The sequence below is a fragment of the Chanos chanos genome, chromosome 3, assembly GCF_902362185.1.
Source record: "Chanos chanos chromosome 3, fChaCha1.1, whole genome shotgun sequence".
Classification (NCBI taxonomy): domain Eukaryota; kingdom Metazoa; phylum Chordata; class Actinopteri; order Gonorynchiformes; family Chanidae; genus Chanos; species Chanos chanos.
In genome coordinates this window covers 12276596-12292500 of record NC_044497.1, presented here as the reverse complement: position 1 = coordinate 12292500, position 15905 = coordinate 12276596, and the positions used below count along the sequence as shown (strand labels likewise).

At 40.4% G+C, this 15905-nt stretch overlaps 1 protein-coding gene across 1 annotated transcript in view; it reads left to right on the top strand.

The window, feature by feature from the left end:
- Positions 1 to 6248: 6248 nt before the first annotated feature.
- Positions 6249 to 15905, top strand: part of hs6st1b (heparan sulfate 6-O-sulfotransferase 1b) — a 44200-nt gene continuing 34543 nt past the window's right edge. Inside the window, exon 1 of the mRNA XM_030769441.1 lies at positions 6249 to 6766. Within this exon, the coding sequence (XP_030625301.1) occupies positions 6249 to 6766 (518 nt within the window). The remainder of the gene's footprint in view (positions 6767 to 15905) is intronic.

Genomic DNA, 15905 nt, shown 5'->3' with positions numbered 1-15905 from the left:
TTCATCCTGTCCTTCTGAGGCACATGTCTGCATATGTATGGGTGTGTATGTGTGTATGTGTGTGTCTGAGACAGAGGGACAGAGAGAGAGAGAGAGAGAGAGAGAGAGAGGAATGTAATTATTCCTCAGATAGCCAGTCTCCTGAGCACAGTGAACATTTGTGAGATCACACACACAGAGGGAGATATGAGTGCCTATGAAGAGCATTGTGTTGACATAAAAGCCCAGCATAGGTGTGTTTTTACCAATTCCACTGCGTCCCAGGGGGTGAGGGAGTGAAACCTTGAGTAGTCAAGAGAGGCTACACACAATTTCTTCACTCTTGTCGCTCTCACAGAATGCATAAGCAACACAAACAGAGAGAGAAAAAAAAATCAGGTTGTCAACGATCAAGAAATATCTTGATAAAATGTTTTATGGCTAGACAGTCTGTTTACATTATTAAGATAGGAGTGAAAGGAAAGCGAAATTTGAAATTTTTGTAGCATTGTATGATTTGAAATACTACATCAGAAGCACTAAACAGGGAAGGGAAGAATGGCTCATTGCTATGTCTCCAAACAGCGGGTCTCATATCTAATGACTGGGAGACAGAAATTGTAAAATGTCTTCGAAGCACATCAGAAATACAAGTGGATGCTACGGGGATCAGAGAAAACAAAGGTGATCATCTAAAACCATATATTATGTTCAAGGCAGTTAATATCCAATCCGGTGTGGAAGGACTAAGTTACCGATTTAGAAGAGAACCCTGTTTTCTGTGTAATGTTAAGCTCAGACTCCAAATTCCAAAAGCATTCAGCAAGTTTGGATTTCTTATCTGTCACACACTGTGAAGTACGAAAGGCGTAAATGCAGTGCTAGTGATGAGCCTGACTAAAAAATGATTGTGTGAGCTCTTATATCTCTTGATATGTTGCCAAGCGATGTTAGGTCGATGTGTTATGACATTCAAGCGCTTGTGTGATTGTGCTAATAAAACTTGCTGAATGTTTGGACAGATTTTGTGGAACAGGTGAATATTACCTCATTCTAAAAGACTACGTCGACTATGTAGTATGAGGTTATAAGGGAAAGTTTGAACTTTTCTGGAGTTTATTTTTGAGAACTCAGCTGAGTAACACACCTTGTCTCTAGGTGACGGCCGTCTCTAGGAGACGGTTGGCATTGTTTAATTTAATTTTGCTCCACAGCTGTTTGGAACCTTGACATCATACCTTTTGTACGTCAAGCTGAAATATAACAAAAACTATGTGACATGTGAGTTAGTACACTTTGTCACAGAGAAAACGTTCTCCAAACTAAGATTCATGGTTTCCATATGAGCATGCTGGTGCCCTATTTTGAGGGGTTTTTAATTGCTGTTTCTCTTATGTTCTTCCCACAATTATGGGGAGCCAAAGGAATCTCTTTTGTATATGTATAATACTTTCTTTTCTTTCAGTAATCCTTTTTACTGATTGCATATTTTCATGAAGTGAAATATACAAAGCTTAATGTTAAAGTCAGAAATGCAGCGCCTTGTATGTTTTTTAAACATCTTAACCCACAGATTCTGATTTACATATAGTTGCTTTGTGTGTATGTGTATGTAATGACATAAACATATGATGTGATAATTTTTTTTATTAATATTTGTATAATATTTTACTTGTAGTCTTGCTCAGCTATACTATTATGTTTCCTCTCAGGCAATGGATGGGGGAAGAGAGGGACTTTCTCCCGCTCTTAATTGGGAACAGACTTTGCATTACAACAGTATATTGCTGTTTTGATCGTAAATTGTGCTCCCAGGCAGAAAGCACTGAAAATACAGTCAAGAGTAAAGAAACATCCTTTTTTTTGGTTTGGTGCTTGTCTCTCTCTCTCTCTCTCTCTCTCTCTCATACACACACACACACACACACACGCAAACACCTGACAATAAAGACTGCTTGAGTGTCTAAAGCCAGGGCCTCTTTAAGGGTCATTTGCGCTTGGGTTAATGAGCAGACATATATAACCAATCCCTGGTCATAATGTTTAACTAATCTCCGGCCATAAAACACTCCCCTTTTTGAGACAGACTCATTAAACCTCACTGGTTGGGTAATAATAACCTATATGGTGACTAACCTCTTTGTTTTGCCTTATCGCACTTGTTGATCATTATCCATTGCAATCTCTTTGTGGTACAAATGCAGACAGGTTTATACTCATCCACTTGTTGAATTCCATTATGACACTTTGTCGGATGATATATTTTCGGACTCCCCCTAATTTCTTGTGCAACGTCTGTTCTCCATTCTTTGGGTATTACATAAACAATCTCTTAATGATGAGTTGTTCATCAACTCTCTGATATCACAAACCATAGGAGAGTGAATAAATTTATAACAGAGTTTGACTCCAAACCAGTGTCATTCTCAGTAACCCACACCCAGTGACATGAGAGAATGTCAGAGAGTCAGCTGTGATGGCGCTGTGTTGTAGTTGTCTGGGTGGTGTTCAGTTCAGGCCTGATTAAATAAAGCCATGCAGCTGTGGACCACTTACATCATCCTTACTGTTCTCAGGCCAAAAGGAACACATATGGTTCCACAGAATCATTCACAGCATTCACAGTCGTCAGGGGGAAGATGTGTTCATGTATAGGGATTAGAATTCTCTTTCTGCTAAAGGGACATTTTGTCTGGTGTAAAGATATGAGAATGTGAATAGTTTTAGACATATCTTGCCATATCTTTCAGCATCAACATCTGCGATCAGTACTTAATAGTTATCTTCAAAATATGTTAAGGTTTTCCCAAATCTAAGCTTTCCCTTCTAAAAAGGAGTTTATCATTCAATAAAATGCAGCATCAGAGGTAGATTTCTGTGAAGGGTTATGTACTTAAAATAGACCCTGATAAGGATGCTGAAATACTGCCAAAATGCCATGTCCTATTTCAACCCTCTGTGCTCAGCTATACTGAGTTGATTACATACTGACGCAGCTTTTGAGGTTATGCATGCATATGCTGTAGGAGTATAATAAAGTGCAACACCATGACTGACAGTTAATATTTGTCACGCCTTGTGGAATTTCATAATAGCAAAAATAATATCAACAATTTGTCTAATAATTCAAACAAGCATGCTACATTTTTCCGAATACAACACGGCATATTGCATCCAACACATTTTATTGCTTACAGTGTTTGCAAGCCTTTTAATGGTTATTATCCCATGAGGAGGCAGACTCGAGCCCTTTGGTCAACAAGGGGACTAATTAAATGCAATTAAATGGGGGGTTGGGCTAGTGTGTCCTTGCTCACTATAGGAACTTGAGCCACTTGCATGCTCCAGTTCCTCCAACCCCTAAAGGCAAATAGCTGAGGTTAATGTCAGAAAAGCACACACTATGTGCTAACCAAGGCCAGATTCTATGTGATCTGCATTCAGTGCCCTTCATTAACTGCTAGCTTTTGTGTGGATGCTGTGCAACATTCAACAGTCTATGGAGACAGCCCATAACATTGACTGACACAGCTATTAATGGTTGTTTTGCCCCTTTTGTCAATGGCATTATCCTTCCCCTGGAGAGGGGACCGCTTTGCCAGAATATGTGCAGACTTTTTTTTTTCTTTCATTTTTGGGTGTTTGCCAATTTGTTGTTGTTAGTTCATGGATTTAGTGCAATTCAACCTCACGTCAAAGCATATTTAATAAAACTTAAATTCCCAAGATGCGCACTGTAGCCATCAGGAAATTATAAAATGCCTCTTTCATTGTATAACTGAAATACCTTCTTGTGAAGGAAACTGGACAAACCAGGCTAGGAGAAGAAAGTTTTGAAAAAAAACAAAAAGTATAATTTTCACTTTGGGAATACCAAGATGATAGCAGGATATAGGGACATCTCAAGTTCCTCTTTGGCTATGGCATTCAATTAACAGCAATTTCCTTCCTGAAGATTAAAGCCCTATGTGGCGGATAAAACCAATATTAGTCATTACCATTGGAGATATAATTCATCCTCTCATATGCTAGTATTTCATACTATTTCTTTTTTCTTTTTCTTCTTCTTTGGGCCATACTGTGAAATGAAATTGGGATCATTTCATCATTTTATATATTTATGGATTTTTAGAACTCTTATGTAATGATAATAATGGTTTAAATCGCGTTCATACAGATTTTCACAAAGACCTCTTCTCCAGTGAGCAAAAATGAAGTAAATGAACATTTTTGATGGCTCAACTGCATTTGGTTAATTCATTTTTACATGAGCCAAGACTCCTAAAACAAAACTGTAACCATAGATATCATAGTATAAACATAGTATAAACATCATTTAGTTGCAGACTTCAGTGTGTATTTGCAAAAATCTAAACTGTAAGGCTTCTTGCTCCAGTATATTTAAAGCTACATAAAATTCATCATTGTGTTTGCTAAAAGGGGTCAAGGTCAAAACTCCCACTGGCAGCACGGACAAGCAAATGGGGTTAGATTGTGAATAAATGCCTGCACCCGCACTCTCATTATGAAAAAAATGCAAAGACAAAGCATATTTTACTGCAAATTGAGGTAATGTATCACAGCTACTATATAACCAGTGTATATACATACCCCGTCAGTTGGTACTACTATCATTTCTGCAGTGTTTAAACTAATGATGAATCTGTTCCAGTGATGCTTAAAATTTTTTTTTTTCACTTCATTTAAACTCTACTTCTGGTGCTATTTTGGAGGTTAGAGTCAGTTGCAACGTTAAGTTTACAACGTTAGTCATTGTTGAGGCCCAGGGAGCTAGATTCTCGGTCTTCATGTTGATAGCCTGTTTATTTTTCCATTCCATGTCCTATTCCAGGACTTGAGTGAGAAATCTGCAAGAGAGCAAATCGCATAAGTACGGCAGATAGCTAATGAACGGCCCAGGAACCTGTTCGGTTAGTATTGACATAGTTAGATTTAAATAGGAGCATTGTGGGGGTAGTTTTCGATTTGGACATACGTGAGGAGCACAGTTGTCAAATATAACAAAATGAAATACAGCCACGTATTGAAGCGCATCATCATTTCCATACTACCCACTCGTTCAGGTATCTTTCTGTGTCGCCCTCCTTCAGTCGCTTTAAGTACAGCACGTACCTGAAACCACTCAGTTTACTACACGTTTGATTTTTTGGTTCTCGGTCCTGGTCGTTCGTTAGGCTGAGCTACAGTATCAGCATGTTTGTTTTTACCTGGAGAGGCAAGGAATGACGCTTTCCATCAACGTATTAAGAAGATAATAATATCATTCGTCCGAATCACCGCTTACCGTATTCATGTGAAAATAATAGCTTTCGTTAAAGGTCAGTCAGACTGCATTAGTTTCATAGGTATTCACTTGGTGATGCCAATGTAGCTTTAAGTAATATCACAGAACTTGTAATTATAACGCTGTGTGCATAATTAAATAGTCGACAAAATCAAATCATTTTACATAGCTGTTGCAACGTACCACTAAAGTGAGCATGTGGTTACAGTTCTATGATACAGCACGTTTGTTATTACCAGTTAAATACACTAGCCTATTTGCGTTTCGTACAATAACTGAATTTAATAAATTAATTTAATTCAGTTTAATTAATTTTGATTTTAAAATGTCGCGTTTCCTTATATTAACTACACTTTGAGGCTGCAGAAAGTGGCATACGACGTAGGGTGGACATGGAAGAGAAGAGAGATTTCAAACAGTTTCACTGCGGACGTCGAATACCAACCAAAGAATTTAAATGTTTCAGTCATTAAACTCCCGATTCGTACGTGTGCGCTGTGTGTGTCTATGTGTTTCTGTATGTGTACGCGCGTGTGTGAGAGAGACGTAGAGTGAGTGAGAGAGAGAGAGAGAGAGAAAGAGAGAGAGAGAGAGCGTGTGGGGGAAAGTGGGTGTTGCTACATACTGGTTGTCGAGGTGTAGAATCGTCAGTCAAAACAGGGGGCAGTTTACGCTACGCCGTTCGTCTGAGAGTCAGCAGTTCAACACTGGGAGAGCCATTTGTGGCGAGGTTTGTAAACGTCCCACCACCACCTTTGATCCACGGGGCTGGATTTCCGCCAGATTGAACCGAAATTGCCGTTCGATCGCGTTTGGGATACAATGTATCCAAGTATAAACTCAGCTTGCTCCGCGGTCCTCTGACCGGGACAAGATTTGTACTGTCTATGGAGGGACCAGCAGCACAGAGCTCACCGCTCCGGTACGAAGTACCCCTAACCTGTTATCTGAGAGATGGTAGCAAATGAAGGACACGGGAAGGAACATGGTTGAGAGGACCAGTAAATTTCTGTTGATCATCGTCGGATCAGTCTTCTTCATGCTGATTTTGTACCAGTACGTGGCTCCCGGAGTGATCAACTTCGGGTCTCCACACGGGTACCTCGGCGAGGAGGACATGACAATCTTCCCCACTCCGGATCCCCATTATGTGAAAAAGTACTATTTCCCCATAAAAGACTTGGAACGCACAGTGGATTTCGAGATAAAAGGGGAGGATGTAATTGTATTTCTTCATATTCAGAAGACTGGTGGGACCACTTTTGGTAGGCATTTGGTTCAAAATGTAAGGCTCGAAGTCCCATGTGATTGTAGACCCGGCCAGAAGAAGTGTACTTGCTACCGCCCAAACAGAAAAGAAACCTGGCTGTTCTCAAGGTTCTCTACCGGCTGGAGTTGTGGCTTACATGCGGACTGGACCGAACTCACCAACTGCGTTCCAGGGGTTCTCAATAAAAAGGAAAACAAATTAAAGAAAAAGAGGTAGGTGTGATTTATTTGTTAGTATAATGCTAATTAATTTATTTTTTTTTTTCTATTTGCACTTTCGGCTTTAGGCCGCTTTGAACGACCTTTAAAAGTATTCAGGTACACCTACGTCCCCTTATCGATATGGTGTGTTTTGGATGTATCAGCCTCAGCCGAGATTCAACCTTGGTGCGTCTATGATCAATTGTTGGTGACTCTCATTTCAGTTTTAGTTACTATACCGAAACGTTCAATTACGCCTTGCTCTTAGTAGCAATTTATCACTCGTTTACCCTAGCTGGTCACCAGTTCTCTCGTGAACTGAAAGTGGAACGATCATTGCGGCTGCATCTAGTTCTTGTCAACATCGAAGGAATCCTTGTTTCACTTAAAGTGACAAGACCTGTGCAGAAACTGCACCGTTCTAAGTATTTCAGTCTCTAACGCAGCCTGTTCAGTCTGTAACGACCGCTGGTCTTGCACTAAACGAAACGACTCTGAAATATACGGTTTTCCAGGCTCAGACTGAGTCAGATTTTGTTTTCTGTTTTCATGGGCGCTCTCTATCGAAAATACTTTCTAGTCCCCTGCTATGATCAGTCTTTGCCAAAGAAGTTCATAAATCTCTCTCTCTTAATCTGCGGAAAGTACATTGTGCTCATGCTGTCTTTTACGTCAATCATCGTTTATTACTATGGCAGTTAAGCTGTTTATTTAGGTAAGGATGGGGTCTCCCTGTCCGACTGGTCACGGTCTTGGCTCCGGGATATGGCACCACAGCAAAACCCCCTGATTATTGGATGTATTTTTGATTCAGACACAAGCAAGTTGTACAGTGACATCATTCCTATTGTTATATCTGTGGTTCAACTTCTCATATAGGAGCTCCCAGTCTCTTTCAAAGCTGTTTAAATTATTCCGATTAGGTCCTTCCCATTTTTGATAGAGCTGTCTAATTTTCAGCAAAAAAAAAAAAAAAAAGTCATGAAATGTATGAGAATATTTAAAAGTTTATATGCCTTTTCTGTGGAGGTCTAACTGGTTCATATCATAATAGTAAAAGTAGTGGTGTCAGGCCTGTTACTGAGGTAGTAGTTGTCTTCTCTAAGAGGTGACCTATTATTTTTGTCCTGCTTTACTTTAAATGTAGATGTAATTGCTCTTTTGTTCAAGTGACAGAAATATCATGGGAAAAAAAACAAAGAAATGCATTGAGAGTGAATCAAAGAAAGACAGAGACAGAAAGAGAAAGACAGAGAGGAGCTGGAAGATGCTATTTTGAATTGAACAGAATGGGCACACTCTCCGGGTTGGTCGGCTGCAGGCTATGCTGATGGAAATTGGGCATTTCATGGATGGTTATGTCCAATCACTGATAGAGCAGGGGAGGGTATAAAAACCAGCTCAAGTGGCCTAATGCTATACACTGCTGGCTGAGCGCATCAATTATGTGCTGAAGTAGAGGCCTAATCTTGGATACACTAGCAGAGGAGCCTCCAGTTATTACCAACTTACATCACAGACCCAAGCTTCCACTGACGGCCGCACATCAACAAGTAGAACTCGGACCACAAGAACACGTCATGATACTGCAGTATTTTGCTATCTGTTGATTCCTTACCTTAATTCCTCCTACAGGTTTGGTAAAGGTCTGTCTTATGTGAAGAGCGACAGAGCTGAACCACTGACAATAAATGTTACTTTGCGCTTTTACCCAGTGCTTGAAGAACTGATCACTGTTTGCATGCAATTGGAAAAAAAACGAAAAAAAAAAGAAAGAAAAAGAAGAGAAAAGAAACAAAGAATTCTGTCTCGCATCCATTTTTATCCTCCTGAGGCGCTTTTTCACTCCGGACCATTGTTGTCGCTGGTCTCACTTTGTTTTTGGTTTTCATAATAGTTATGTCTTTATACATCCCGCATGTCTAAATTGTTATCGCTTTCATGGTTATAACATAGACATAATGGCTTTTGTCCATTTGAATCATTGTGTTATTTGTTATTCATTGTAAAAGGCATACGTTCTGTGTTAAAGATACCACAGTCTCTTTGGGTGTTTAATTTTTTACTGATTTTTTTTTTAAGGATTGTTTTAAAAGACCGGATGTTTCTATATCTGTTTATTAAGAATCATGTGAGAGACATATGCAAAATCTCTGCTTTACTTTCATTTTGTGCCAGATTAGATAAAGGACATTGATAAATCCCGAGGACGTTTCTCTCAAAATATTTCCATTTGTCAGAAAATATTATTATGATTTGCTTGTTCAACATAACTTTGTCCTATCTAATCCCCTGTGGGCAGAAGTTGAATGATTGATTTAATTCTGTTTGATTGGTTTGAAGTACGCTGTCCCGTTCGGTTTATTGATGGTCCTGTGACACTGGTGTAATTTAGCTCAGAGTTAGGATGGGTTTAATCTCCTGCTCTTTAATAGGTTTTATGGTGGAGGCAGTAGCTCATTATGATTATCATAAAGTCCACAGTAAAGACTTATTATCTGCATTTCCCCAGGGTAATCCCTCAGTGACAGAGACACGTACATACACACACACACACACATACGCGCACACACACATGAGCACACACACTCACGCACACACACACGTACACACACACACACACACACACACACAAACACACACACACACACACACAATCGCACATGCACACGCACACATGGACACAGGCACACACACACACATGCACGCACGCACATTCCTGTGCAAGAAGGGTTGGGGGCGTGACCCATAGCCTTACTGGCAATATTATGCATCATGGACTTGTCCAAGCTTGTTCACATCAGATTACCAGGAATATTTCAATAAAAAGCATTACAGTACACTTATTGCGCAACAGGAAGTAGCAGCCAAACATTTCTGGATAAATAAGTTCGACATTCTTGTTAGTTTAAGGGACAAACTTGCAGTATGTATTTTTTCCACACCCTCTTTTTTTAGATGTGACACCTCTTTTTTTATTATTTAAGAGCACATTTTTAGTTTCTCCTACAAACACAGCAGTTGACAAATGTACGAGTCATTGGTCCATATTTCCTGACAACATATTGTTTGTACACTCTGCTTAGAATGCTACTTGTCCTTGTAACTGTAAGAGCTTACATGGCAGTGACACACAATGGGATTTATCAACATCAGACCATTGTTATCTGTGAAACACATCATTCACCCTCATTTGGGTCGTATTCAGGTAAACAGACCCACATTTAGCATCCAAAGTCTTTCAGATAACCAAAGAAAGCACCTAATGTACATTTCACTTTGGCACAATGGTAAAACTTGTCTGCGACTACCGGCTCTCAGATATTAAAGTTATTTAAAGACCTTTTATGTCCACTGAACTATTAAGAAGACTTTTGAATGTTAATGGTTCAACATGTTAGCTTGTAATGCAATGTTTTAATTGACTGCAAAGTGGTGGGAGTTGAGAAAATTTCTACAGTGTTGTTCTCCTTTGGGGCATTACATCTTAGCATCTTAGCATCTGTACTGTTCTTCTTGTGTGTTTCTATACAATTCAAAAGTGACTCTAACTTCATTTAAAATGAATACATTTGAGTCCGAATATTGCATCCAAGCCATGTTGACCTGCAAAATTTTGTAGTGAATGACAGGATAACAGCTAAGAGACGACAGTATAGAGATGTATTGAGAGAGCAGTGTGTGTCGCCATAGCACAATGAATGCTGTACAGAAACTGCTGAAAAGCTATTGGATGCGTGTGAATAGCCAGCATGGAAAACTACAGTACATGGCTGTGTATATAATGGAAATGTGAAATATGTAAACTTGAGCGTTCGTATAAACAGATAAAGATCTTTTTAATGGCTTCCTCAGGCCCACTGGTTGAATGGAGGGAATATGAGTAAATGACAGAGACTGGGCTGGAGCTGTAGGTGTTTATCTCTAAAGCCATCCAGTTTAGAAATCACTGAAGGCGATAAAACTACTAAATACTCTAATAGCATTAACCCAGAGTTTATACAGAACTATAATCCTTACAGATAATGAAAACACATTCACTATATATATATATATATATATATATATGAAAATGATAAAACTACCACATGCAGAGATGACTGACTGATACTGAACTAAAATGGCTGACCTACTGACTGAAAGGTCAGATTACATGCCTATCTAAATGTCCACGGAGAGGAGCATGTTCAGTGACAGCGGCGGAGAAGAAACAGACAAATAGCAACAGATTTACATAAGTGAGAATTACTTTGCCTGCATCTTAGTCTTACTGAATGAACCATATTGTATGTTTAAATAGTAGAAGACTAAAAGCTTGGAGTTTGCCTCTGAAAAAGGGGGTTAGGAGAGCACTTGGATCAGGTTTATAAATAGCTTCTCAATGGGAGAATCCACTTTGGCACACTGGTGTAATCCTGTAGAAAGGTGCACCCTGGTGGTAATAATAGCACGGCTGGCTCCACGAGAGGATTTACAGCACAGCCCAGGGACAGGCCAGCCGGCGTGGGCACAGGCCCATCATAAGCCACTAACTGCCTGTCTGTGTGTGTGTTGATAAATGAAAACCAACTTCTCTCCCTGCCCGCTCTCCCCTTTACTGTCTCTCTTCCTCTTTGTCTTTTTCTGTCTCTTGGTGTGTGTGTGTGTGTATGTGAGTGTGTTCTGTTTCAGCTATGCAAGCATGTGAGTGGCTGTGTCATGGGTTTTAAAATACATACTCCATTCCGCCATAGTTGCTTTCTCTCTTCCAGGTGCATAGAGAGTTTCTCTATACCCTTCCCTTTTTTGCAGTGTCACAGTAATCTAATTATGGTGATGTGTGCCCTGTTTAGGCTTTTTCCATGTGTTTTCACTATGGCTTGGCTGACTACAACATTACGGCAGTGGGTTTTCATGAAGGATGAGTTTTGCTGCAGGTAGTCATTACCATAAAACCATTCGTTGGTTCCTCTTCTGATGTACTCATGTTACATTAGAGCAGACACTGTCAGCTGGCCAGTGGGAGTCTGTTCACTTTACTACTTGGGCTTATTTCATTTCCATGTTCCACCTGTCTTCTTTGACAATAGAGAGTGAGCTGCAACTGAAATAGAGCCTTACTGATATAATACCATTGTTGTACCTTTGAAATCACTGCCTAGAGTGCTTTAAAAAAGACATATAGGTTGGATAATGGCCTAATTTGAAAGTATTACACAGGCTTAACTTCGCTTTAGCCAATAAAAAAAGAAAATTGTAATACGGTTGGAAGCCTGGTCTCTCGACGTAATGTAACCACTCTTTGATCCTCTTTTCCTCCAGAAAGCACACTCGCAGGCCTGGCCACAGCATCCTGTGATTCTCTTAAACACTGTAGTCTGTGTGGTTCTGCAGCTTGTGTTACTATAGTTACTCGTCCAAGTTGTCTGTGCTTAGAACATTCAGTACTCAGGTGATTTTGGTTCACAGATATCTGGGTCAGGTGGTCAGGCTAAAGACCAAATCTCTAAGGTGTTTACTCTACCTGTACGCTTACAACGAAAAGTCTTTGGACGCGGCGCGTGCAAAGGCCGTGCTTGAATGAAGCAGGACAGCCTTTGCGTGTTAATCCAGTCAGATTCGCGGGGATTAAAAGGCCGTAGGCCTCAAAGAAGACTATGGGGTTATGCAGATCCGTTTAGTGAAATGTGTCATTTAGAGAACTGTGTCTAGCACCTCGTTCTCATGTGACAGAAGTGTCTTATGGAAGTTTGGGTGCAAGTATGACTAATATTGAGAGAAATATGTCGGAAGGAGGAAATGAATTGTTGTGTATTTTAATTTCATGACAAAAAAAAGGACATTTTCACAGTCAAGTTGGGGTTGCTCCTCCCACCCCACCCCCCAGAGGTAGTGTCCTGTATTTCATGTGCCTGGATTAGGCATTTTTATCAGACATCTATCAAACAAACATGAATCCTGCCCATTGAGTAAGCAGCAACACTGATGCTGTGATCTTGTTTGAGCAGACTGTGGTTTGTCTCAGCAACATGAAAACAACTAGCTAGTGAACACCACAGTAAAAAACAAAGACATTTCCTCTCTTAATTCAACGCTGCACGAAATAGTGAAAATATAGACCGAGAACAACTAAACCTGGGGATTAGAGTGGGCAGAATTACTGCCCACTGACATTTAACTAACACCAAATATTTAATGAGTCTGCTCTTCTCAGAGCAGGTTTAAGGAATGCGACATTGACATTTATCGACACTCTTACACACATCTTTGTGTTTGGCTTGCTGGTAAAGTTGTGTTCGATGAACGGAGCCCGTATACAGTGACTAATGTCTAACTTGTCACTTTGCTCAGACTGCCCTCGTGAACGTGTGAAATTGGTTGTTTTGCAGTCACACCAAATTGATCCCTTGCAAGGACAAATTACAGTGCAATGACTGATAAGCAAGTAGGGGAACTTTAATTAGAACTTGGTGGCATTATGTAAGAATGAAGGACAGCTTTGGATTTATAGTTGGCGTGTATGTGTGTATTCATGTTTATGTGTGTGTGTGTGTGTGTGTGTGTGTGCATGTTCAAATATCCTATATGATGTCATCTTATATCCTTCCCACTAAATACAAACACTATGGTTATCAAAGGTCACCCCCCACTCCAATGGAAGGACTCTTCAACCTATCAGCCAGAGAGCAGAAAAAACAGAACAAACAAAAGGTTAAACAAAAAAAACTGTTTTATTGGGTTTTTAGTGGGCCTATGTGTTTTGGTGGTATTTGGTAGGCGTAGGAATAAGAATCATATGATACATTCTACATGGACAGACTCTATGTTATCTGTGGCTGAGATGATCTGAGGAGGAGAGGAGGTACGGGAGAGGGAGGGAGAGACTGCTTGGCACGTGGTGATGTATTGCATCTGCAGTGGAAAAGAAAAAGAAAGGAGCGTGTGTGTGTGTGTGTGTGTGAGAGAGAGAGAGAGAGAGAGAGAGAGAGAGAGAGAGAGAGAGAGAGAGAGAGAGAGAGAGGGAGAGAGAGACTGACAGAGAGAGAAAGTGAGACGGAGTGATAATGAAAGTTGTTCACTGCTGTGTTTCAGAAAGGTTTCAAATGTTCCATGGATTTCCCTTCTGTCCGGTAGCGTGCCTTTTCTTACGCTTAAGTGACAGATTCCCGGCACGAGGTCACTCTCTTATCATTTCTTTCTTTTTTTTTTTTTTATTTTGGCCGACTTTCATGACGTCTCCATTTCTCAGCTTGTGTAAGGACGTGCTTGGCTGAAACGCTGTGTCTGATTCCAAGCCTCTCTTTGAATTACAGGGCAAGATGTTAGCTTGTCTCTTTGTCCTCCAACACATAACTCATTACATTTTATTCCGAGCTGAGCAAGATTTGCCTTGAGGTAACAGTGCTTTTCCTTGCCTACTATATAACCAGCCATCAGCAGCGTGTTTTAATGAGCCAATCCAACACATCCATCCACTGTAGCCAATCACCTCGCTCTTGGTGAATACTGACCTGCAGCAAGATTCCAGACAAATCTAAAATGCACGATTGCTGAGAGCTGTTAGAATGAGTCGGTAATGAAACGTAATGCCACCAATTTACTGGTGTTTCATAAAACGCTGTTCTCATTTTTTGACATTGTTGCTGTGCAGACGACAGTAGTCAGGGAGAATTTCTAAGCATGAAATGGAGTCTGATGTCATATTAGCAGACAGCTGAATACTCTTGTAATTTTAGCTTGAGGGCACTATACGCTTTGGGGAACCAAGAGTCTTTTAAGGTTGGGTACCTCCCCATAGTGAAATGAACCTCCTCCCAGTTGTCCCAGTTCTAGATTTAGGCACATTAGAAATCTGAACACCCTAAGTAACAAGACAGGAGATGAGACCTAGTTGGTGCTGGTGGGGGGCGGGGGGGGGGGGGGTGTGTGTGTATGAGCGTGTGCGTGTGTGTGTGTTAGTGTGTGTGTGTGGGGGGGGGGGGGGGGGGGGGGGATAGAAGGGAATATATGACGAGATGCAGTGTCGTGGATCTCCTCTATAAAGAGAAACAAGACACTAATGATCATGGAGAGTAAACAGATATTGATATATATATATATATATATATATTCCACAAGAGATATTATTATCTCTTTATGACACTATTTATACCACTGCTGCTGCAGTACACAGAGGGGAAGTGAGGTCACATATGTTGACAGTGCTGGAGGCTAAGTTACACTCCACTGAGTATGTTTTCATTAATGCCATGATAAGGGTCAGCAACAGGCTTATTTTCAGCATAGCTGCATAATACACGGCGGAGCCTGGGTAGAACAGGCCTGGAGCTACGTGTGGGATGTGGTAAACTTAGGTTTTTACCTGAGATCAGACCAGTAATGCAACAAACCCAAACCCTCTGTGTTCTATGGGAGTTTATACGTAATTCTGCAACTTTGCCAAGACCAGACTGTGGCTTGTTCTCTTGATGTGTTTGAGGATTTGGGGAGGATGTTTCACTGAGATAGCCAAACTTGCTCGTAGCAAACGAACGGCAGGTAAGTGCTTGCTTCGCTCTCAGTTAGCTAACCCTTGGAATCAGCAATCTGTGGGAATGATGTGAGTACTGTGGAAGGAGAGAAATTGAGGTCTTAGTTAGAACTGAGATGAGTGATGGAGAGATATATATACTGACAGCGATGGAAAGATAGTAGCTTCACACTGACCTCCAAAAGAGATTCTGAAGAGTAATCGCTGACAAAAGATTAATGGTTTCCTCTTTCTTTTCATCAAAATACACAAAGCCCTGCTCCAGAAATTATTTTAGCACTGAGTAGCTCATCTAGTTGATGAGTGTCACCAACAAATCATAATTTCCAAACTGGCCTGTCACCTCTGCCTAAGTTTATGACTTCCAGTAAATGAGCTGCCCATCAAAAGTGTTTTTTTTTTTGCCTTCTTTAATCCAATATCAAAACCAACAGCGTAAATCATGTTTCATTTTGTTCTCGCCCACATACGCGTCTGGGTGGCTCTCTAATTTTTACATCGTTATCAAATTTAGCCTCAGTTCCGCCAAAACACAAACTGTAAGATACTGAACGACTATGAAGATGCAATGTTGTGTAACTGTTAGGGAGAGGGCATTGGTCGTCTTTTAGTTTAAAACATTTTTCTGATAGAGTCAAAGGA